A 22979-nucleotide genomic window follows, 5' to 3' on the forward strand; every position below is an offset into this window, starting at 1 on the left:
GTGACCCCATGAACAGTAGCCCACCAGGCTCCTCTGTCCATGGGATTCTCCAGGTAAGAATACTGGAGTGGGTTGCCATTTCCTTCTCCAAGCATCAGCATGGTTCATCAAATTTTGATAACTCAGAAAAAATGCACTAATAAAAGCCTTGCATAGTGCTTGGTTTTTTTTAAAACGGCTTTCATTTTTACCATATTCTGCAAATAAGATTTATCATGTTAGAGTTATGAGCTGATTATGTGATGTCTGCATCTCGATAAATTATTCCTGGCTTTCTACTTATGTACAGTATGTGTGGTTTATTGCAGAGAGTAAAGCTGAGAAGAAATCCAGTTCACATGTTCATGTAAGGGCTATACACATGGCTAGTCAGTGTATATAAGGGGTTTTTTTGTATCCTGTCCCTAGTGTCTTGGCATAACTTTTATTATGTCTGCAGTACTCATGTAGATGAAATGCCACAACACATTCTTTTACTATTGTAGCCTCAATCGGCCTTTTTTTTTTTTTTAAAAGAGAAAGCAATTGCCATCATAAAAATTCCTTACTGGGGAACTTTCCATATTGCGTTATCATTCTATGAGTCTAATAATAGTGGAATATAAAGAAAAAAATGTTATAATACTAAAATATCTAAAAAAGACTTTTGAGGTCTCTATAATGAGAAAACACCAAAAGTCTGGAGGAAGAGAAAGAAGGAAAAAAAGAAGTAAAGTCAAGTTTTTTAGACGCCTGGTATTTGTTAGAGATTTATAAATCATTGCTTAGCTAAAGATAATTTGCAAATCACATGCACCTTTACCAATGTCTAAACACAGTTAAAGAACTCTCAGTCTGTTATCTATTGGGAGAATGCTAATGCCTATAATTGGTCAGTGCCTGACCCTTATGTATTTATTTCTATCCTGGTAGCCCTGTCTGCCTAAAAGCTAATTCTGTGTTTTCTGTGAAATCTTGCAGTGGTGTTATCAGGGAGATTGTGTTCCTTTTGGCACTTGGCCCCAGAGCATAGATGGGGGCTGGGGTCCCTGGTCACTATGGGGAGAGTGCAGCAGGACCTGCGGGGGAGGCGTCTCCTCATCCCTAAGACACTGTGACAGTCCAGCGTAAGTAGCTAAAGTAAGCCGGAGCCAACAAAAAGACACAGTTGGAAATGATTCAAAGCTGTGGTTTCACATGTTATCTGTAAAAACGTTTCGCCAGTGAGCCAAGTGCTTGTCTTCAGAACAAGCAATAGGCACTGGAAAGTGGAGGAGCCTTGTTAGACAGACTTTCTTTTTCTTCTTTTCACCTTACTGTGTAACTAAAAAGAAAAGAAAAGCATTGTGTATCTATCCCAGGTATAGCCAGACTTTTAATCTAGTAATAATCAGATAGATTTCCTCCTCCAAAAACTACTGAATTATGGATGAAACCAGGTCTGGTCTTAGCTACATTACCATTATTCCCAGGAAACCTAAGGTCTTTTCACATGTCACATAAAATTATTACTGCTACATTAGTATTAAAAAGACCAATGAGAGCACTTCAAGGGTTGAAATGCCTTGATTCGCATCACAAATCACAATGAAAAGAATACTGCCCATGTGTTAAAATAGTTTCCATTCACATGCCCCCATTAATCATCTTCCGGAACTGCCACCACTTTTCTCCTCATGACTGTTTTATGCAGGTCAGACTGCTCCTCTCCCACCACTCTTTCTCTAGCCAGAGTCCCCCTGGCATAAAGCCAGCCCATCCGTATTCCTTGCTAAGCTGTACTGCTTCTCCCTCCCACCAGTGCCCATTACAGGTGGATGATTTCTCTAGTTGGTCTTTTGTGTCCTACCAGAGACTAAACTGCTCCTTAGCTGCTTCATGTCAAGTGCTCCCATTTTTGTCTAGAACTCAGGTTAAGGACCTTCTTGCTGACAATTATTTGGTGCAGAATGATGTTATGATATCACCTCTGCTTTTTCCCCCTGCTGGGGTAAAAGATGGTCTATTTTTATTTTTTCCCATTTTAACTTAATATCCCTGTCTTTGGTTCCTCCCTCTAAATGTGTCTTCTCTTTTCTTCTTTTTTAGTTTGAAATCGTTTCCCTTTGTATTACTTCTGTTTTTTCATTCTATTAAACAGAGCTCACTGTCACCCACTCATAACACAACAGTGCCACCACTATTCCCACTACCTTGTTTTTGTCTGACCAACCCATTTCTCCCATCCTGGCTCAAACTGGGCCACTTTTTTCCCCTTGTTTAAAGTCAGCATTCACTGTCATTCAAAATATATTCAAAGTGTAACTTTAATTATCTCATTTGTAATTAATATCAATGAGATAATTGATAATGTAATAAACTGATAATAGTTATCAGTGAACCAAAATTATAAATTGAGACTTGATCTTTTTAAAACAAGTGCAGAATAATGAAGTTCAGCTCCAAGCTACTGTAATTTAATAACCAAAAGTATAAAACCCTATGGTAGTAAATAATATACCGAAATACTTAAGAGAATGACTTGGACCACTTTTGAAACAAGAAGTTAGTTTTTCCATTCAAATATTACATGCCAAAATGATAGCATATGACTTTCTCTAATGTTAAATACTCCAGAAATTAATTAAATTAATTAATTAATTAAACAAGTATTTAACACCCTAATTGAATGTACTATAAAGTATCTATATAATACAAGCCTATCTGATGTTTAGATTTAATTCTTTTAAACTTTATATAATATTTGAAATGAGATAGAGATTTATTTCTGCGTTATATACTCTGAACTGAAGCTATTTCCAGAGAGTTATTTAGTGTCTTCTCCTTATTTCTAGTCTATAAAAACAAACTTTCCACTTCCTACTTGATAAACATATAGTATCAGATTATGTGTTTTGTTGAATATGATTCAAATGGCTTTTCATTATAAATGATTTTTAAACTCATTATGTTGAACTGAATACCTGTTTACTATGTTAATTAGAAAGTACATTAATCACATTTTCTTAAGAATGTATATATCATCACAATTAAAAGCCTAATAAAATTACTTATAAAATTACTCATAGTAAATTGTCTTAATTTTTGTTTAACAATCATAATCATTATTGCTGTCACAATGATTATTATTTTAATAACTAATAAAATGTCAAATTTTTTATTTTCTTAAATGTCAATATGTTTTCATCAAGCAATTTATGTATTCTTTATGTGGTTAGATATATTATATTCACATGTTAAACAAAATGTGTTTTCAGACCTTCAGGAGGTGGAAAATATTGCCTTGGGGAAAGGAAACGGTATCGCTCCTGCAACACAGATGTAAGTAAAACCAAATTTTGCTATGAAAAGTTAGCTTACATTTCCCCTAGAGCAGGGAAACTTTTTAAACTGTGAATTAGTTTGATCAGAAATCCATGTGTGTGAGGGTCACATGAATTTTTGAAATTGGATGAAACCAGCCTTTTAGGTCCATCAATTCCATCGACAAGAGTCAAGAGGAAGCTCCAGCACTAGGAGCAAATATGCTCTCCTGAAAAGGAATCAAGAGAGAGACACACACCCCCTGAACTTCCTAGCCCATCATTACTCATAACCTTGCCACCATTATCTTTCTTGAGTTCAAGAAATAAGGATTAATCTTAGTATGGCCTTTATTCCATTTTACGTTTGACACTTCAAGAAGTCCCAGACTTCCACATCATTCCTTGTCTCTTTCCATTCAATTCCATAAATCTTTGCATATCCCTGCTGTTACCTATACCTTCCCAACCACTGAAACTCCTCTGTGCCCCCAGAAACTCGTGATTCATCATCAGCAAAATCCCTTATATCTTGAAGTCTCTGAATTTTCTTTCCTTTTACCTTCTTGTTCTAATGGAAACTGGCTTTCCTCTGAAGATACTGCTTCCTTTGCAGGCCTCTGAAATTAAGGACTTGTGTTTTCTCCCCTAGCCCATGATTGATTGGGCCTAGAAGTGAATTGACTATCTTTTTTAAATCTTATTAGTGTGTGTTAATTGCTCAGTCATGTCCGACTCTCTGTGACCCCATGGACTGTAGCCCACCAGGCTCCTCTGTCCATGGGATTCTCCAGGCAAGAATACTGGGGTGGGTTTCCATTTCCTGCTCCAGGGGATCTTCCCCACCCAGGGATCGAACCTGCGTCTGTTGCATCTCCTGCATTGAAGGCGGATTCTTTCCCACTGTACCACCAGGGAGGCCCATACCCAGTCATTATATCTTATTACTCCTTCCAAATAGTTTTTCCTTTCTCCTATCTAAAAATCACAGCTTTTAATTTGTTACAGTATCATGAGACTATTACCCACACTCCCACACTATTCCTCATTCATATGCTCTTCTGTGTTTCCTGTGTCTCCTGCATTACAGGTGGATTTTTTACCACTGAACCGTCAGGGAAGTTGTCCCCTATCTTTCCCTGGGTTATTCTAAATAGCTTTTTCAGTGAATTTCCCGATATTACTATTGCTCCCTACAGTGCTCAATATAAGAGGCAGAGTTTGGGTGTATTTTACCCAACACCTTTCAATGGCTCTCTGTTTTACTAAAATCCAAACTCATACAGAGGTCTGCAAGCCTGCACATTCTGGGCTTCTGTTACTTCCCTGAACTCATCTTTTACTGTTTTCCTCCTTATTCACCCTGCTGCAGGCACATGGTCTCCCTCCTTGTACATGCCAGGCATGCTCCCACCTTAGGGCTTTTGCACTAGCTGTTCTCTTTGCCTTGTATACTCTTCCAACCCAGATATCTACACCACTAACTCCCTTACCTCACCTTTACTCAACTGATCATCTTCTCAGTGAGGCCTAATCAGAATACTGAATTTAAAATTGCAACCCTCCCTTCTCCCTACAACCCTGGGATTCCTACTCTACTCTATTCCTACTCTACTCTACTCTATTCCTTACCCTACTCTATTTCTCCTCATATTATTGCTAACACACTTGTATTTATAGCTTATGATATTTAGTTCTATTAAACTTATTTTTAATAATACATGTAGCTTCAATTTAATAATTAGATGTAGCTTCAATTACAATGATTATATTAAATTTCCAGCATTAATTAACAAGTAATTTATCAGGCTATGCTCGAGTGAGAGAGTCTATGCCTTCAAGGATTTTATAATTTCTTAGGAAGTCACAGAAAATCACAAGGCAGGGTGACAAGTGATATGATAGAATAAGTATGGAATGCTATAAAAACATGTGGAATTGGCACATAGCCTAATTAGGGAGTTAAGGATTTCTTCCCTTAGGAAGCTAAAGACCTGAAGGGCAAATTGGAAAAGAAAAGAAGGAAGACACATTGAGAGATTTCTAGGCACAAATAAAATAAAGTGCAAAGTGTGTAGGTTAAAATTTAGTTTCAGAATTATGCTTTAGATGAAAATGGGTTAGAGAAAGGTGAGACTACAACAGAACAGCATACAAGTCAAGAAGAATTTCAGGATACTGGTGAGTCATGCACTGCACACTAGGGAATGACAAGGAGTCTATAAAGAGGGCTAGCAGGGAGAAAGTTAGATCTCTAACTTTGAAAAACCCATAAAAATGAAAGAACCAGGGTTGCAGGATAAACAGGGTGAAAGAGATAGCAAGTCACAGGATCCAAGAGTGGAATGTATTAATATATGAATTTAAGATGTGAGAAGTGAGACTGTTCTCATTGAGGTCAGATCTAGAGTATGGTCATGGGAGTGCTCCCCCAATGTTGAATGGAGGTCAAAGAGTTCAAGGATTGTTAAGGGTAGGGAGTTTGGGGAGTCTTCCATGTGGGTGATATTAGGACTTGGAGCATATAGTGAAACTGTGAAGTAGGTATGAAGCTCTTTAACCAATGACAGGAAGTGGTCATCATGAGGTTAGTAAAAAGCAATGATGAAACCACATAGTGATTTGGATGAATAACATAAATCTTGGAAAATAGAGGTTTTATGCATGAGAAGAAGAAGGGAGTCCTACTATATGTTAGACTGTGTTACATAGGAGTGTGAAAGCCAAACCCACCTCTCAATCCCCATCTATTTCTATTATATAGTTGTAGAGGTGGGCCCACATTTTGGGCCTAATAACACAAGTGCTATATAATATGAATAATGTATGGTAGGTAATAAAAAAACAGTTAAAGATATGCCAGACACACATACCAAGCTTGTTTCATTTTTACCCATATTTTATATGCTCAGAGTTTTTATAAAGCTTGCTGTTGGTCACTTGACATTTCTATTAGTATCTTTGTCTTCTGTTTCAGCTTTCATCAAATGTTAAGGAGATATATTTAAGATATATATATATATATATATAATGGATATGCAAATAACGTTTTTTCTTTAATCTTGTCTCTACTAGTTCAGAATTTGAGACAATTACCACACCAAAATTTATTTTCATGCTATCCAAGTTAATAAAGCTATCTGAGCATAAACTGTGCAAGCTGGAGCCTTTTAAAATTTAATCTAATTGAAAATTTAAACTTTCTAGACACATAATCTAGCCCAGCACTGTCCAAGAGAATGGTCCTCAATGATGGAAACATTCTATATATGCATTGTCCAGTGCATAGTCAAATTAGCTGTTGAGCACTTGAAATTCATCTAGTGCAACAGAAGAACAGAGTCTTTAATTAATTTAGTTTAAACAGCCACATGTGGCGAGTGGCAGCTGTATTGAACAGCACAAGGCTAGTCTGGCTTTGCAGTAGAAAACTGATTGTTATAAAGAAGGTTGTGTTTGTCATTCCCAAATTCCTGATTTATCCTTCTCCCTTCTTCTTTTGCTAACCTTAAGTTTTTTTTCCTATGTCTGTTGAGTCTATTTTTGGTTTGAAGGACCTACTGTATAGCGCAGAAGACTATATTCAATATCTTGTAATAACCAATAATGAAAAAGAATCTGAAGAAGAATATATATATAGATAGATATAACTGAATCACTTTGCTGTACACCTGAAGCATTGTAAATATAAACTTTAAAAAAAACAATAAAAAAGACTATAAATAGTATGTATAAAATTCTTTAATCGAATCAATCTTAGTTCATTTTAGAAACAAATGTGAAACCTGTTTTTGGTAATGACATTACTCTGACAGAAAAATTTTTTTAGATTGCTGAATAAGATTTTTTTTCAACATTTTGAAATCAGCAAAGAGCTGACCAGATAGTAAGGAAAATATCCTAAGGTCGTATTTTTTTAAAGGAAACTGAAAAGCGTCAAAAAGGGAGCAACGGAACAACTAAGGTACTTTTCCCTGACAATATTCAGAGGAAGAGAAGAGATAAAGTACTCCCATGTGTCTTTCTTAAGTATATGAAAAGTTTTTACCAAAGCTTCTTCCCTGCTCCCTCAGCAGACTTCCTTCATGTTTTGTTGGTCAAGACGCCACATGTCCACCCTTAACCCAATCACAAGCGAAAGGAACGATATTACCATAACTGGTTTCAGCTAATACAGATAAGTCCTTAAAATGGGGTTAGGATCATCTTCTCTGAGAAGTAGATTCCTGAGCAAAAATTAGAATTCTGTTTAGAAAAGGCAGAGGAACCAGAGATCAAATTGGGAACATTTGCAGGATCATAGAGAAAGGAAGGGAATTCCAGAAAAACATCCACTTCTTCTTCATTGACTACACTAAAGCCTTTGACTGTGTGGGCCATAACTGTGAAAACTCTTTAAGAGATGGTAATACAGGACCATCTTACCTGTCTCCTGAGAAACCTGTATGTGGGTCAAGAACAGTTGGAAGCAAACATGGAGCAACTGACTGGTCCAGAATGGAGAAAGGAGTACAGCAAAGCAGCATGTTGTCACCCTGCCTGTTTAACTTCCGTGCAGAGCACGTTATGCAAACTGCCAGGCTGCATGAGTTACAGGCTGGAATCAAAATTGCCAGGAAAAATACCAGCAACCTCAGATATGCAGATGATACCACTCTAATGGCAGAAAGTGAAGAGAAACTAAAGAGCCTCAATGAGGGTGAAAGAGGAGAGTGAAAAAGCTGGCTTAAAACTCAATGTTAAGAAAAACTAAGATCATGGCATCCAGTCCCATCACTTCATGACAAATAGAAGGGAGAAAGGTGGAAGCAGTGACCGATTTCCTCTTCTTGGGCTCTAAAATCACTGTGGATGGTGACTGCAGCCATGAACTTAGAAGATGCTTGCTTCTTGGAAGGAAAACTCTGACAAACCTAAACAGTATATTAAAAAGCAAAGACATCACTTTGCCAACAAAAGTCCATATAGTCAAGGCTATGGTCTTTCCCTGGTGGCTCAGTGGGAAAGAATCCATCTGCCAAGCAGGAACTCAGGTTCGATCCCTGATTCAGGAAGATCTCCTGGAGAAGGAAATGGCACTATACTTGCCTGGGAAATCCCATGGGCAGAGGAGCCTGGAGGGGTACAGTTCCTGGAATCGTGAAAGAGTTAGACACGACTTAGCGACTAAACAATAATGGTCTTTCCAGTAGTCATGTACGGATGTGAGAGTTGGACCGTAAAGAAAGTTGAGTGCCAAAGAATTGATGCTTTCAAACTGTGGTGCTGGAAAAGAGTCTTGAGAATCCCTTGAACAGCAAGAGATCAAACCAATCAAGCTTAAAGGAAATCAACCCTGAATACTCATTAGAAGGATTGATGTGAAACTGAAGCTCCAATACTTTGGCCATCTGATGCAAAGAGCTGACTCATCAGAAAAGACCCTGATGCTGCAAAAGACTGAAGACAGAAAGAGAAGAGGACAACAGAGGATGAGATGGTTGGACGGCATCACCAGTTCAATGAACGTGAACCTGGGCAAACTCTGGGAGATGGTGAAGGACAGAGAAGCTTGGCGTGCTGCAGTCCATGGGGTCTCAAGGAGTTGGACACGACTTGGTGACTGAACAACAACAAGCAAGCAAGAAAGTAGGGAGTGATAGATGTTGAGTATACCTCAGATGTCTGCAGCAGAACTCCTTTAGTTTCTATCTTTCAGCAACAAAAGTAGTAGCATCAGTATCAGGACTAGTACTAATAGCAATACCAGCAGTACCCGCAGCAACACTAGTAGTAATGGCTGTAGCTGCTGCTAACATTTATTGAGCACTTTCTACATACTAGACCTATTATTTTAACCTTATTTTCTGTACTCACCACTCCTTAGTGGTGACTTGACTTATAGGATAATTTTAATTTCCATTTGTTCAATAGAAATCTAGAAAAACCATGCTATAATCTTGTATTATAGTCTGTTTTTCTACAGCCTTGTTTCTACAACACAGATTAGTTCATAAGTGATTTATTTTGTGCCACTAATACATTACTGAAGTCAAAATACATTTTGACTTTATACAGCTGAATAGCAGATGAAATTATGAAAGTATGATAACACATTTATAAGAGACTTGGAAAATTTAGAACAAGGTTATATATATTTCTACTATATATCAAACTTATTTTTTAAGTAGATAAATTAAGATTTTTTTTAGTTGGAGTTTCAATATCAAACTCTCAAAAATTAATAAGATGAATATACAGAAAAGTGGAAGGGCATAGTAGACCTGAAAAACATCATGAACCAATTCAACATAATTAAGATTTATACAATTTTCTTACAACAGTAGGATACAAATTATATTCAGGTACACATAGACTCTAAACTAGGAGACACTGGAACATATCCAGGGACATAAAACAGGGTGCAAAAATTTCATTGTCTAAAGGTATTGAAATCACACAGAGTCTGTTCTCTTGTCACTGTAGAATTATGTTAGAAGTCAATATCAAAAGATATTTGAAAATAACCCACATATTTTCAAGTGTAATGTGACATTTAGCAAGAGAGGTCTTTGACTTAGCCATTGAAAGCCACAATAAAGTTAGAAGACTGAAAAAACACAGATGGTGGTTGCAGAAAAGAAAACATTTAAATGAGAAATTAATATTAAAATGAGAAATTAATATCAAAGATACCTTAAAAGCCCCATGTATATAAAAAATTAAATGTTCACTTTTAAATGATGGGTATGTCTAAGAAGCTATTAATATAGCAAGAAATATTAGAAAATATTTGTAATGGAATAAAAATGAGAAGAGAATTTACCAGAATTTGTTGCATGCAGCTGAAGCTGCTTAATGCAACTAAATACAATGTGGAATTTTGAATAAGGTATGAAAACAAATAATGGCCACTACCGTAACATTTTGTGAAATTGGGACAAAATTTGCACGTTAATAATACTGTATGAAAAATATAATAATTATACTATATGATGTTAATTTCCTGTTTGTTTGTTTTTTTTACAACAGTATTTCTTTATATTCTTAGAACTGGATTAGAAGTTTCCAGCCTCATTCAAATTTTCTTTTAAAGATCACTAAGATAGTAGACTTTCTAGTCTTTTAACAGTAATATTAGATGCCAGAATACATGAACTGTATCAAACTTTTGAGTGAATATAAATTAGAAATTAAGCATTGTTTTCATACTAAGTCAAACAAGTGGAATCAAAATATCATAAATTTTTTAGCTAGGCAAAATTTCATAGATTTTCTAATATATATATATATCATATTATACATACTATTTATATATATGTGTGTGTGTGTACAAAAGCTTTTCTACTACTCTTGATGAAGGCTTGAGAAAGAACAACAATAAAAAGAGACACAAAAATTGGAAAACATAAACTAAATGAAAATGAGAGTACTGAATATGAAATAGAATAAATGAAACAAACTAGATAAAATCATCATATAGGCCAGTTGTTTTTAAACATGGATGCTCATTAGAAACACATCTGGAGCTCTGGAGGAAAAAAGCAATACCTGGACATTTGTATTTTTCAAAAATTTCAAGATAATTCTGATTTGCATCTGGATTTTTAAAAAGTGATTACCAGTTTTCCTATTAAATGATAGTTTTAGTGATATAGAATTATATTATTTTCTGTTGACCAATCATAATACAGTGTTATTAAGCAGATAATAGTTAAATAATCACAGTAGTAAAAGACATTTAGCAATTTTCACAATCAATAGTCAGACAAAAAAGATAATTACAGTTGCAAGCTATAATGGAAACATGATTAACCTAACAATGTAAGACGATTACATATAATTTGGGGGTTTAAGTAGAGTGATGTGGTAAGTGGAAGTACATACATGCACATGTTTCATCCACCCAGCCAGCCTATGTCTTTTGTTAGTACTTTTAATCCATTTATATTTAAGATAATTATTGATATGTATGAGCTTATTACCATTTTGTTAATTTTCTTGTGTTTATTTTGTGTAGGTCTTTTACTTGTCTTATGTTTCTTGAAAGAGGCAACTTATAAAGAGAGAATCTCAGTCTGTAAGATTTTTAAATAAAGCAAGCTATAAAATTGGTCTAATCACTCTCAACAGCAGCATGACCAGCCTAGGGGCCAAAGCTATTGCACAATAGACTCAGGCTGGCTGGCTGCATCAGGGTGTGTTAGATGTGTAGTATGTTCCCTCTGTGTATGATGCCTCTGGCATCTAGACAAGGATTCTTTCTATGATATTCACATCATTGTTTCTAGGACAGAATAGCAGGTAAAGACAATAGCTGTGGCAGGAACAATGAATATGCTTCTTGCCTTGAAGCTACTGAGAAACTAAGGGATTGAAGCCAGGTCTCCCACATTGCAGGCGATTCTTTACCAGCTGAGCCACAAGGGAAGCCCTAGAAGGCATCTATTAAAGACAGGATAATTAGATGAATTTTGGTCTCACCATTAAACAGGAACTTCAAGAGAATATTTGGAATCATAAACTAATCTAATAGACATGGTCTTACAGAACTTGGGTTTGGAGAGCAGAGCTTTATGGAAGCTATGATGCTGTGGGTTCATTGGTTGAGGACAGTTGCCCTCTTTGGACTTAAATGATTGATAAGGTCCTGACAGTGTTTATAAATGAGCACAGGTAGGAGCTAACATGATTATCCAGTAGTGCCATTATGAGAAATAAAGATCCAGATATGTACTCAGTCTTCTAAAAGTGTTTACTCAAGTACTGCTCAAAAAATACTTTATTTTGTATATGGAATCTTCTTTTTATTGGCATAAAAGAATATTGACTGTTAAGCAGACATTTCTGCTTTCCTGAGAAACTTTTCACTGCAGTCACTTAAAACTATTATGTAAAATGTTCTAAGAAGGTAAAAATTGGTGTACATAGTATTTTAAGTAGAAGAATTTATACCTCAGTGTGGTAAATACTCAAACTTGATTTTTGTCATGGGTAAAAAATATACCTACATTAAGGTTATAAGCCAAACTTTATATCAAAGCCTAAAGAGGAAATATTAGCTACAGTACAAAGAACTTTTCTACATTTCTAAAAAGAGCGTTCTGGTATTGTTAGCTATTTTCCAGAAAATCTTTAAGTTTTTCTTTCCATACTATTTGTGATTTGCCTGTCTGCTTGAAAATGTGACTAGGATAGAACTTCTGGTGAAAAACCTAAGCTCCACCTTGGTTAGGATGCAATTGTATTATTCTTACATCTTAAGTACCTCATTTCCTCCTTTATTTTATGCATCAAAACTATAAAAAATTATGGAGACAAAGGATTTTCCAGTTCACCTGTGGTTTGTTCTAAAATTTAAGCATAGTTTATGTAGTACATGGGTGTTTTTTCAGTCTACTTTGCTAGAGGTGCATGCTGTCTGCAGTTCTTTACTTCCATTCATTGCTCAAGGTCAGTTAAATGGTGTTATTGCCTTGGTTGTGGTACACAGGAAAAATATAGCCTATATTTGGAGGTAAGACTATAGTGAAAGAAGTATGCACTTTGGATTAGAATTGACTTAAATTTAATCCTGGTTGTTGCTATTTTACCCTGGCAAGATACCTAACATCACTAAATTTTTAAGGAACACCTGTATAAATAGAGTATAATTATATCAAACTTGCAGGTCTGTTTGAGAATTAAAAGAAGTAACACTTTAATCAGGCTTCCCAGGTGGTTCAGTGGTAAAGATTCCACCAACCAATGCAGGAGACACAAGAGATGACGGTTTGATCCCTGGATTGTGAATATCCCCTGGAGTAGAAAATAGTAACCCAGTCCATTATTCTCATCTGGAAAATTCCGTGGATAGAGGAGCCTGGTAGGCTGCAGTCCATGGGGTCACAAAGAATCAGCTGCGACGGAGCACAAACACTTTAAAACATTTAGTGCTATTCCTAGTACTTAATCTTTACTCAATCAGTGCGGCTATTACTGTATACATTTATGTTTTAGAGATTACAAAGTACTTTTATATATTTTAAAAAGTACTCATTAAATCTTCAAATCACTTTCATAAAGGGAAAGACAAGGTTGGTTTTTTGTTTCGTTTTGTTTTGTTTTTCTGACCTTGCTGCATGGCATGTGGGATTTTAGTTCCACCAACCAGGGAACCTGTGCCCGCTACATTGGAAGCACAGTCTTAACCACTGAACTGCGCAGAAAAGTGCCTTGTTTGTTTGTTTTTTTTTTAATATTTTTAAATGAGGAACTAAAGCTTAGCAATAGGCTAGTGCCATGGAAAGGATTCAATAAGGCATAGAATTTCCGGATGCTGCTCTAGCCTTCTTAAAAAAGATGGAGCCTTTGGGAGGTGGGTGTGGCAAAGTAAGCTCTGAGTTTAGTCACCTTTGACATTGTCTTACTTCCAGTCTAACCTTAACCTGCAGCAGAACCAGATAGCTGAGAAAATTATGAAACTACAGACCTTGCCCCAGGGAAAGGTATGGGGTAAGTGATGACAAAGTACAGAGTTGATCTATTAACTAACAGTGTTATAACTGTGTCCCAAGTTATAATTAGAAATCAAATGTGTATCAACCACATTATTCTTTTACGTACACTTCAAAATACTTATAAAAGTTTACTTTCATGTATATGTATGCATGTATGTGTCTATATATATATATAAGATGGCAAAAAATAGCAGAAGCAGTGTCATTAACCTTTAGGGTAGTATGAATTTTATAGTGTGTATCTTGTTTTCAGAAATAAAGACTAGCTTTAAGCATAGAAAAAAACTTGCTTTTTATTTTGTTCTTTAAAGAGACATTTTTAAAATCACATAGTAAAAGTTTTTTTACAGGCTTAGAGAAAAGGGTCATGCTATGGATAGAAGGCATTTAAATAAAATACAGGCTATACAAGGCATCTAAAAACAGCTTTAATTTTGAAAACTTGTATAAGAGACTATAATATCAAACATGAGATTGAGATTTAAATTTTTCTAGACAATGTAGGATTATCAGACTTTTGTTTTCTTCAAAAGTAAAAGTATAGCGCAATTGCTCCCATAAAACCAGGAACTATTTGGGAGAGAAAAGATGAGAAGTTTACATTTAAACGAGTTGATATCCCAGTGTTCATCACAGCACTGTTTACAATAGCCAGGACAGACGAATGCTGCTGACATTTGTCAGCAGACGAATGGATGAGAAAGCTGTGGTACATATACACAATGGAATATTACTCAGCTATTAAAAAGAACGCATTTGAATCAGTCCTAATGAGGTGGATGAAACTGGAGCCTATTATACAGAGCGAAGTATGTCAGAAAGAAAAACACCAATACAGTATATTAATGCATATATATGGAATTTAGAAAGATGGTAAAGATGACCCTATATGCGAGACAGCGAAAGAGACACAGATGTAAAGAACAGACTTTTGGACTCTGAGGGAGAAGGCGAGGGTGGGAAGATTTGAGAGAATAGCATTGAAACATGTATATTACCATATGTGAAATAGATCGCCAGTCCAGGTTGGATGCATGAGACAGGGTGCTCAGGGCTGGTGCACTGGGATGACCCTGAGGGGTGGGATGGGGAGGGAGGTGGGAGGGGGGTTCAGGATTGGAAACACATGTACACCCATGGCTGATTCATGTCAATGTATGGCAAAAACCGCCACAGTTTTGTAAAGTAATTAGCCTCCAATTAAAATAAAGAAAAGAACTGGGGTTGAAATGATTCACTACATATATTGAACACTAAATTTAACCTTGGAAATGCCTTTGTGAATTTTTTTAATGAGATAATAAAACAGTTCCTGGTAATTAAGAAATCAGTAATTTTGTTTGGAACTTATAAGAGAGGCATGTGGTATCTTTATGTATTTGACACCTGTCTGGATGAATGAACAGAAATAATGTCCCTTTTACATAATCCCATGTCAAGTGCATGCCTTGCTAAGTAAAGCAAGGGTCAGACTCCAACCTCCACTTCTGCTTCTTCAAGTAATAGTGGCTAAAAATATGTTTCCATCTTGGAGAGAAAGAACATTAAATTTGGGCACTGTATAAAGTTGGTCTAGTGTAATAGTGAAGAAATACGAGTGCATTTGTCATGCATGTAAGAAAGAAAGACAAAACAGGAGGTGGAAAAGAGAAAAGGCCAACAAAGTGCTCATTTTGTTGTTTTTCCTGAGGCTGTAGGTATCCTCCTGTCTTCCTGGACTTCCCATCTCTTTTAGGAAGAAAAGAGGAAAGGGAAAAGTGGGGGGAGAGGATCGAGTTTTTATTCTCAGCTAGCTTCTCATTCTTTATTACCCATAAGACAAGGAAATAAAGAGTCTCTTGTTGAGGGCGAAAGAGGAGAGTGGAAAAGCTGGCTTAAAACTCGGTGTTCAAAATCATGGCATCCAGTCCCGTCACTTCATGGCAAATAGATGGAGACAAAAGTGGAAACAGTGACAGATTGTATTTTCTTGGGCTCCAAAATCACTGCAGCTGCTGAATGCAGCCATGAATTTAAAAGACACTTGCTTCTTGGAAGAAAAGTTATGACAAACCTAGACAGTGTATTAAAAAGCAAAGACATCACTTTGCTGACAAAGGTCTCTATAGTCAAAGCTATGGTTTTTCCAGTAATCATGTATAGATGTGAGAGTTGGAAGGTTGAGCGCCAAAGAATTTATGCCTTCGAACTGTGATGCTGGAGAAGACTCTTGAAAGCCCCTTGGACAGCAAGGAGATCAAACCAGTCAATCCTAAAGGAAGTCAGTCCTGCCTGAATATTCATTGGAAGGGCTGATGCCAAAGCTGAAGCTCCAGTACTCTGGCCACCTGATGCAAAGAGCCAACTCATTGGAAAAGTCCCTGATGCTGGGGAAGATTGAAGGCAGGAGGAGAAGAGGGCAACAGAGCATGAGACGTTGGATGGCACCACTGACTCAATGGACATGAATTTGAGCAAACTTCAGGAGATGGTGAAGGACAGGGAAGCCTGGCGTGCTGCTGTCCATGGGGTCACAAAGAGACACAAGTGAGTGAACAACAACAAGAAGACTTACTTCAGTATTTGCAGAACTTTCCTCATTTGCAAACATATTGGGATGTATTGCTCTTGAAGGTAAGGACATTTTGGGTGTATTTTGCAAATGAAAGAAGGCACAAAGAGATCCCAGGAATTTCCCAGGTCACCCTATTTTTTGGAATAAAACGAAGATTTCAACTCTAGTAGTAGAAAAACCCCAGGACGGTTTGTCAGCAAAAGCTGAGGTTTCTTTTTATAACACTTTATGCCCCCAATGAATTACTCTTTTTCTTTTTTTTAGATTTATCTACCAATAAAAAGTATTGTGAAAGGAGATTCTTGTAATCTGTCAACATGATTGGAAGCCTAAGATAGTCCATAGAATGTGCTAACATACACATTTCTCTAAAAAAAAAAAAAGAGTGAGGAAAAAGATGCTAATATTAAGATTTTTCATATTTTTGAAAATACTAAGATCAAAAGATAACTGAGACCTGCAGTGTTGCTTTCTAAATTTATGTGGGGCCCTGCTGGTTGCTTTTTAGAAGGAGAGGATGCTTGATTAGTGTTAACACTAGGAAGCTGAAAACCTGTCAAGCTTTACATAAAAAATTTGTTGCCTATGCCTATTTCCTGTTACAGTTTTGACATTGTGTCAGCATTTATTATACTTAGGTAATATAAAAAACATTGCTCCCTAAACTCGCCACTATTCTTAAACAAAACAAAAATATATTTTATGGAATTTTTCCTTAAGAAATCACTCTTTTCTTTGCTCTCTCATTCTTTGCAACCAGAATATACAACTCCTCGTAAGCTTATTTCTAATCAACACAGATTCAGAGCATCCACTGAAGGAAACAATTAAAACATAACACTAGCTGATATATTCTAGAAACAGAAAGGTATAGAATCAAGTCCCCAAGTCTGCTGCAGTTTCCAATTTACAAGACCTTCCATCTTCCATGTTATTTTGTGAATTTCCCAAACACATTCCTGCCTCAGACCCTTTGCATTTAATGTTTCCTGGAACACTGTTTTAAAGATATGTACATAAGTCATGTCCTCAGTTTTTTTTAACTCTCTGCTTCAGTGCCACCTTATCAGAGAGAATTTCTCTTAGTCTACCATTTAAAACAACTTCCCCCAACCTCCATCTAACCACCATCTTAGTACCCTGCATTGTTTTTCTTCTTTCTCATCTCCAACTACAGTGAGCTCCATGAAAGCAGGGACCTAATCTGTTTTATGTACTGCATTATCTCCTAGATCATATGTGATACATAAAAATATTTTTATATATATTTGCTGAATATAAAAAAAGACCCTTAAGGCCAGTTCTTGGTGCCTGGTTTTAAAAGTACTAATGATAATTTATTATGTCCCCATAAGAAAGCCATCAAGGTCTAGATACCTTTCAGTTAGGGATTAGATTTGTTCAGAAGAAAGGCACAAGACCACTGGGTTGTAGGAAAAGAGATTTTGGCTGAAAGAAAGAACTGGATAATAATTGTGGTCATCTGAAAAGTATTTTATGTATCTTTCTGTAGATTATACAGAGTGTATGACCCCTATGGGGATAATTGTACAGGAAGTTTAAGCATTTTATGCAAATTATTTTATAATGACATCAGTTCTTTAAAGTGTATGATTCTGTATTGACTCAAAAATTAATAATTGAGCTTGGTTCTTCTGCACAATGCTGACATACAGATGTATCTATGTGTTAACATCCTGAATCAGGGATTGGCAAATTGTGCCTGCTGGGTCAAATTTGACCCATCACCTCTTTTTGTAAATAAGATTTTAGTCGAACACAGCCCTATCATTTACATATTGTCTATGTCTTCTTTAAAAAATGTAATGGCACATTTGAGTAGTTGTAACAGATGATATAGGCTCCCCAAGTGGTGCTGGTGGTAAAGAACCCACCTGCCAATGAAGGAGACAATAGAAGCGAGTTCAGTCCCTGGGTCAGGAAGATCCCCTGGAGGAGGAAATGGCAACCCACTCCAGTATTCTTGCCTGGAGAATTCCATGGACAGAGGAGCCTGGTGGTACAGTCCCTGGGGTCACAACGAGTCGGACACATCTGAGCGACTAACACAGTGTATATTGAAATATTTTAAAAGAGGGGAAGATTCCACTGGATTAGTAAATTAGAAAAATAAAATGTTTGCTTATTTGTAAAATTCCCTGGGCATCTTTTATTTTGGTCAGTAACAAGGAGTCAGACACAGATCTCAAAGAACAGATACTACTGAAGCAACCAAGCACGCACACACGCAACAGAGATTATACGACCCATGAAGTCTGAAATATTTACTGTGTGGCCCTTGACAGAAGTGTGCCAATCTCTGCCCTTAACCAATTAATTGCAAAATATAATCCAAGGAAATGTATCTCTATTCAGTCTCCCAAGTACCAATACCACTACTATCATTTCCTCCTTTTTCTTCTCTTTTTTTCCTCATTATTCCTCTTCATCATTATCATCAACTGTAGTATCTGTGAAGATCCAACCATAATAATACGAACCTCTGAATATTTGAATCGAGGGAATTTAATGCAAAGGATTGGCTACATGAATAATGGAAGAGGCTGACAAGCCCATAGATCAGCATCAGCAGAAAGATACCACCCCTCCTACCAGAGAAACAGGAAGGAGGTAGTTTTATTACATGCTAGAGACTGAAATCGCACAGCTGAATCTGGAACCTTAGGATTGAGGGTAAGGGTGGCTATTTGATGTTGAAGCCACAAAAGTACTCTGCTTCTGCCTAAGATGCTGCCGGAGGTAGAGAAGAAATGAAATACCCTGGCTTCTCCCACTAGTGCCTTCCAGTGCCTGAACTCAACTAGAAGTCAACTGACAGAATCCTATGAAATAGAGCCTGCAGATTTGTCCCCCTGAAATAAAGAGCAGACCAACAGGAGGGTGAGGAATGAGTCTTAAGGATGCCTAGACCAAAGATCACGCAACTGCTAGTAGTTATTGAGTGCTACCACCATCAGGTAGCAAGCGCCAGGAGTTGGTGATGGACACAGAAGCCTGGCGTGCTGCAGTCCGTGGGGTCGCAAAGAGTTGGACACGACTGAGCGACTGAACTGAACTGAGCCACTGCCAGGTACAGAACTAAACAGTTTACATAAATCCTCACCTACAGAGTAAATACTAGTATTATCCCTAGATTATAGATGAGACCTGGAAAGTTAAGTACATTGCTGAAGGCGGTAAATGAAATAAATCAGTTAGAATCAAATCTAAGTCTGTCAGTCTTCTGTCTGAAAATTCATATTTTAACCCTCTCATTTTATAAATAAGAAAAAAGTAGTTGAAGCAGATAAACTTGCAGCTGGTGAAGACAAGGCTAGGTCTAGAACCCAAGTTACTCCTATTAGGTTTTTGTACATTGTAAGAGCTAAAAACCTATGTTGTTATTGTAGCATTTATAGAGTCCAGTGGAAGCCCCCACTCAGATGAAGGAAGTGTCTTTGCACATTGAAACTATTACTAAGCAGACTGTAATAAAATATAATTTACTCAGTTGTAAATTGGGATTTCTAATTATAACCACCTCAAGAGTGGTGAGAGAACTTATAATAGATCTAGAGACCTGTGAACAGTGTGCCATGGAATAGGTACTTACTAAATGCTTAGAAAAACATAAGTATGTGTTGTTACTGTTAATATTTTTATTATGCTGACCCTGGGAGGGGTTATCACAAGAAAAGAATAGGTCAGAAATCTTATGAAATGTTATCCAAATATGTCATTAAACTAATATTCTTCTTTTGGACTTTTTACTTCTCTGCTGTTTAGGATAATAATTACAAGATGGTCAAGAATAGGATTTTTGTTTCTTTTTTGTTTTTTTTTGAAGTGAGTGTCCCTCAACTTCGTTTATTATTTCAGGGCTTTTTTTTTTTTTTTAAACCAATTTTTATCTGTGAAATGTTAACTTATATGCTTCTATACAGTTCCTTTCTTTCATCCAGGATGGCCTTTATCCAACTATTCCCAAAATTGACCTTTTCTTTTCTTTCCCCATGGCTTTACTTGGCTTAATTCTTTTTTTTTTTTTTTTTTATTTGGCCATGCTGGGTCTTAGTTGTGGCACACGGGATCTTTTGTTGCAGCGTATGAGATCTAGTTTCCTGAACCTGGCTCCCCTGCATTGGGAACATGGAGTCTTAACCACTGGACCACAGAGAAGTCCTGGCTTCTTTCTTAATAGAAGTCTGTTTTCTTTCTTAAGCAGCTCAATTCCTATAATATTTTAATATTTTATAATGTTATAAAGAGTAACTATGTATGACACTTTTATTATAATTCTTATGATACACTCAAGATTTTCTTCCTCAACAAATATTTCCCTGATTCATTTGACACTTCAATCTTTCACCTATATACAGCACCTGTAGACAACATAATGCGCTATCATATACTTATTGCCTCAGATAGGATTATAGTTTTTCCATTTTTATATTTTACTCCAAATAGATTGAAAGACATGCCTGGATGAAGTTTTAGGTGGTTGAATACAAATTCTTAAGTATTGTGTGAAAACTTGTATTTCTTTTCTTTTCTTTCTTTTTTTTTTTTTTGTATTTCAAATTACTTGTGTTTTGTAAAATTGAGGATATTTTCTTTAAAACTAGTCTCACTGCATACAAAGCCACTGGTAACCTTGGTCATTTTCTGGGGTTTCCCGAAAATGTCTTGTAATGGGAAGCTTTTCTTTATTCCAAAAACTAGCACACCATGAAACAAAAGATGGTGGAAGCATATCATTCTAGTGTGGTGCATTGCAAAGCCTATGTGAATAGTTCTTTTATTTTTTTAAAGGGCAAATATGAAGGATAATTTGATAAGTAAAACCATTGGATTTAGCATTGCAGTGTCATATTTCAATGTGCAGAAAATATCTTACAATGCAAGGCTCATAACAGAATGTAGACCTGCTGCCACTACTTTCAGAATCTGAGGCTTTAAACTTGATATGGTGGAATTTCAAACCTCAGTATATAGCAAGTAATGATGACCTTGCACATGTTTGCACATTGTAGCCTTATTATTTTTTGCACTTGATTTAAAGGACATTTTCAATGTACTGATCTCAGAAAACTGTATCAAGGAAATGTAGAGATCTAAGAGAGGGTAGTAAAATGTCCTCAAAATGATCTCTGAGAATGTAACATATTTGTTCACAGTTGAGAATTTCATCTAATGACTTGTTTTGTTCTGTCACGTTTAAGGGAAATATTTTCTCCATCCCTGTTTCAAAAGCAATACTTAGTTTTTTAGATGCTACTGGTACAGAACTCTAAAAGATAAGTCAAATTAGGTCATATTTCCTCAACACTATGAGAAGTTATATTTTTAATTCTTTGTGAACTTTAAGTTTAGGATGGCCCTAAATAATGTGTAATTTGGAATCTAGACCTAGCTAGATTGGCAAGATTTTCTTCTCTAAAAAACTTAGGTAGAAAAAGCATTCCAATCTTTTAAAAACAAATAATCCTCTCTTCATTCTCTCAACATCCTTCTCTTCTCCAACAACCAACACATGTACATGCTTTGAAAATTTAGTATTTTATTTTCCGTGATGTTAATGGATTAAATGTAAATCTTAATAAGTCCAAATTCCTTGATTTAAAGGTGTTTAGACTTGAGGCCTAGGATTTTGCCCAGTTCATTCCACATCTCAAAATATGGTTTTTGTCAGGACTAGACAGTAAACAGCTATAGTAGTTGGGATCCAAACCACAATTAATAGTGCTGAATGTCATGTTACAAACCTGCCTCTTGATTTCTTAAAATAAAGAGCTGGGAGCAGTTGTGGCAACTGGACTTTTCAAATACTGTTACCAAAAAGGATTTTGTGTTTTAGTTTCTTCACCTAGTTTTTACCTCTGTTTATAAGGAGATACCTAATTGATTGATTGCAAAGTGGACTGTGACATGCATCTGAGTGTAAAGTTATATGGAAACTGTCTAACACTTAACTTTGTTTAAATTACTTCAGTTATTTCTTCTGTGGCTAAGATTACAATTCAGACACTTCAGTCAGAATACTGGTTGTAAAACAGTAAAGCAAATGCCAGAATTATAGCCCAAGAATAAGGGAGTGAGCTAATGTGTTGGGAGTTCAGACATTTTTAATTATAGGGGCATTGTCCCTTGGTTTTGGTATTTTTCAACAATTATGCTATTTATTATTTTATTTTATTTTAGCCATGTCCTTTGGGGGCCCGAGATTTTCGAGAGAAACAATGTGCAGACTTTGACAATATGCCTTTCCGTGGAAAGTATTATAACTGGAAACCCTATACTGGAGGTAATGTATAACCTGGCAGAGTTTTCATTATGCTTGAGAGCTTTGCAAATATAAGAGAATATATAAATACATACAAACATACCCATACATTCGTATACAGACTAGTAAAAATTAATGTTTACAAATCAAAGCAGGAAAGTGCTCTAGTACTAAAAAGGTCTCCTGTTTTATTAATAGTTTCCCTGTAGTAAAGTTAATATGTTAGTACAAATGATCAGAAATCATTTTTTAAAACCTAATTCTATTTAGATACAGAGTTCCTAGAAAGGGTGTAAATTCAAATATTTCTGAATTCTTGAGACTTCCTTGAGGTGTATAGACATTATAATAATTTATAATTATCAAATATTTGGAATTGTCAC

General features: G+C 36.1%; 1 protein-coding gene across 9 annotated transcripts in view; it reads left to right on the forward strand.

Moving 5' to 3' along the window:
* Positions 1-22979, forward strand: part of ADAMTS6 (ADAM metallopeptidase with thrombospondin type 1 motif 6) — a 283080-nt gene that overhangs the window by 179417 nt on the left and 80684 nt on the right. For 8 of the 9 annotated variants that reach the window (XR_006337768.1, XR_006337769.1, XR_006337766.1 and 5 more), the window contains 3 exons: positions 961-1106; positions 3237-3300; positions 22515-22617. Coding sequence is in view for 5 of the 9 variants with exons in the window: in XM_043887166.1 (XP_043743101.1) it covers positions 961-1106; positions 3237-3300; positions 22515-22617 (313 nt within the window). In the remaining 4 variants the exon portion in view is untranslated. The remainder of the gene's footprint in view (positions 1-960; positions 1107-3236; positions 3301-22514; positions 22618-22979) is intronic. The other variant, XM_043887168.1, reaches the window with a different exon arrangement.

The sequence above is a fragment of the Cervus elaphus genome, chromosome 25 (assembly GCF_910594005.1).
Source record: "Cervus elaphus chromosome 25, mCerEla1.1, whole genome shotgun sequence".
Classification (NCBI taxonomy): domain Eukaryota; kingdom Metazoa; phylum Chordata; class Mammalia; order Artiodactyla; family Cervidae; genus Cervus; species Cervus elaphus.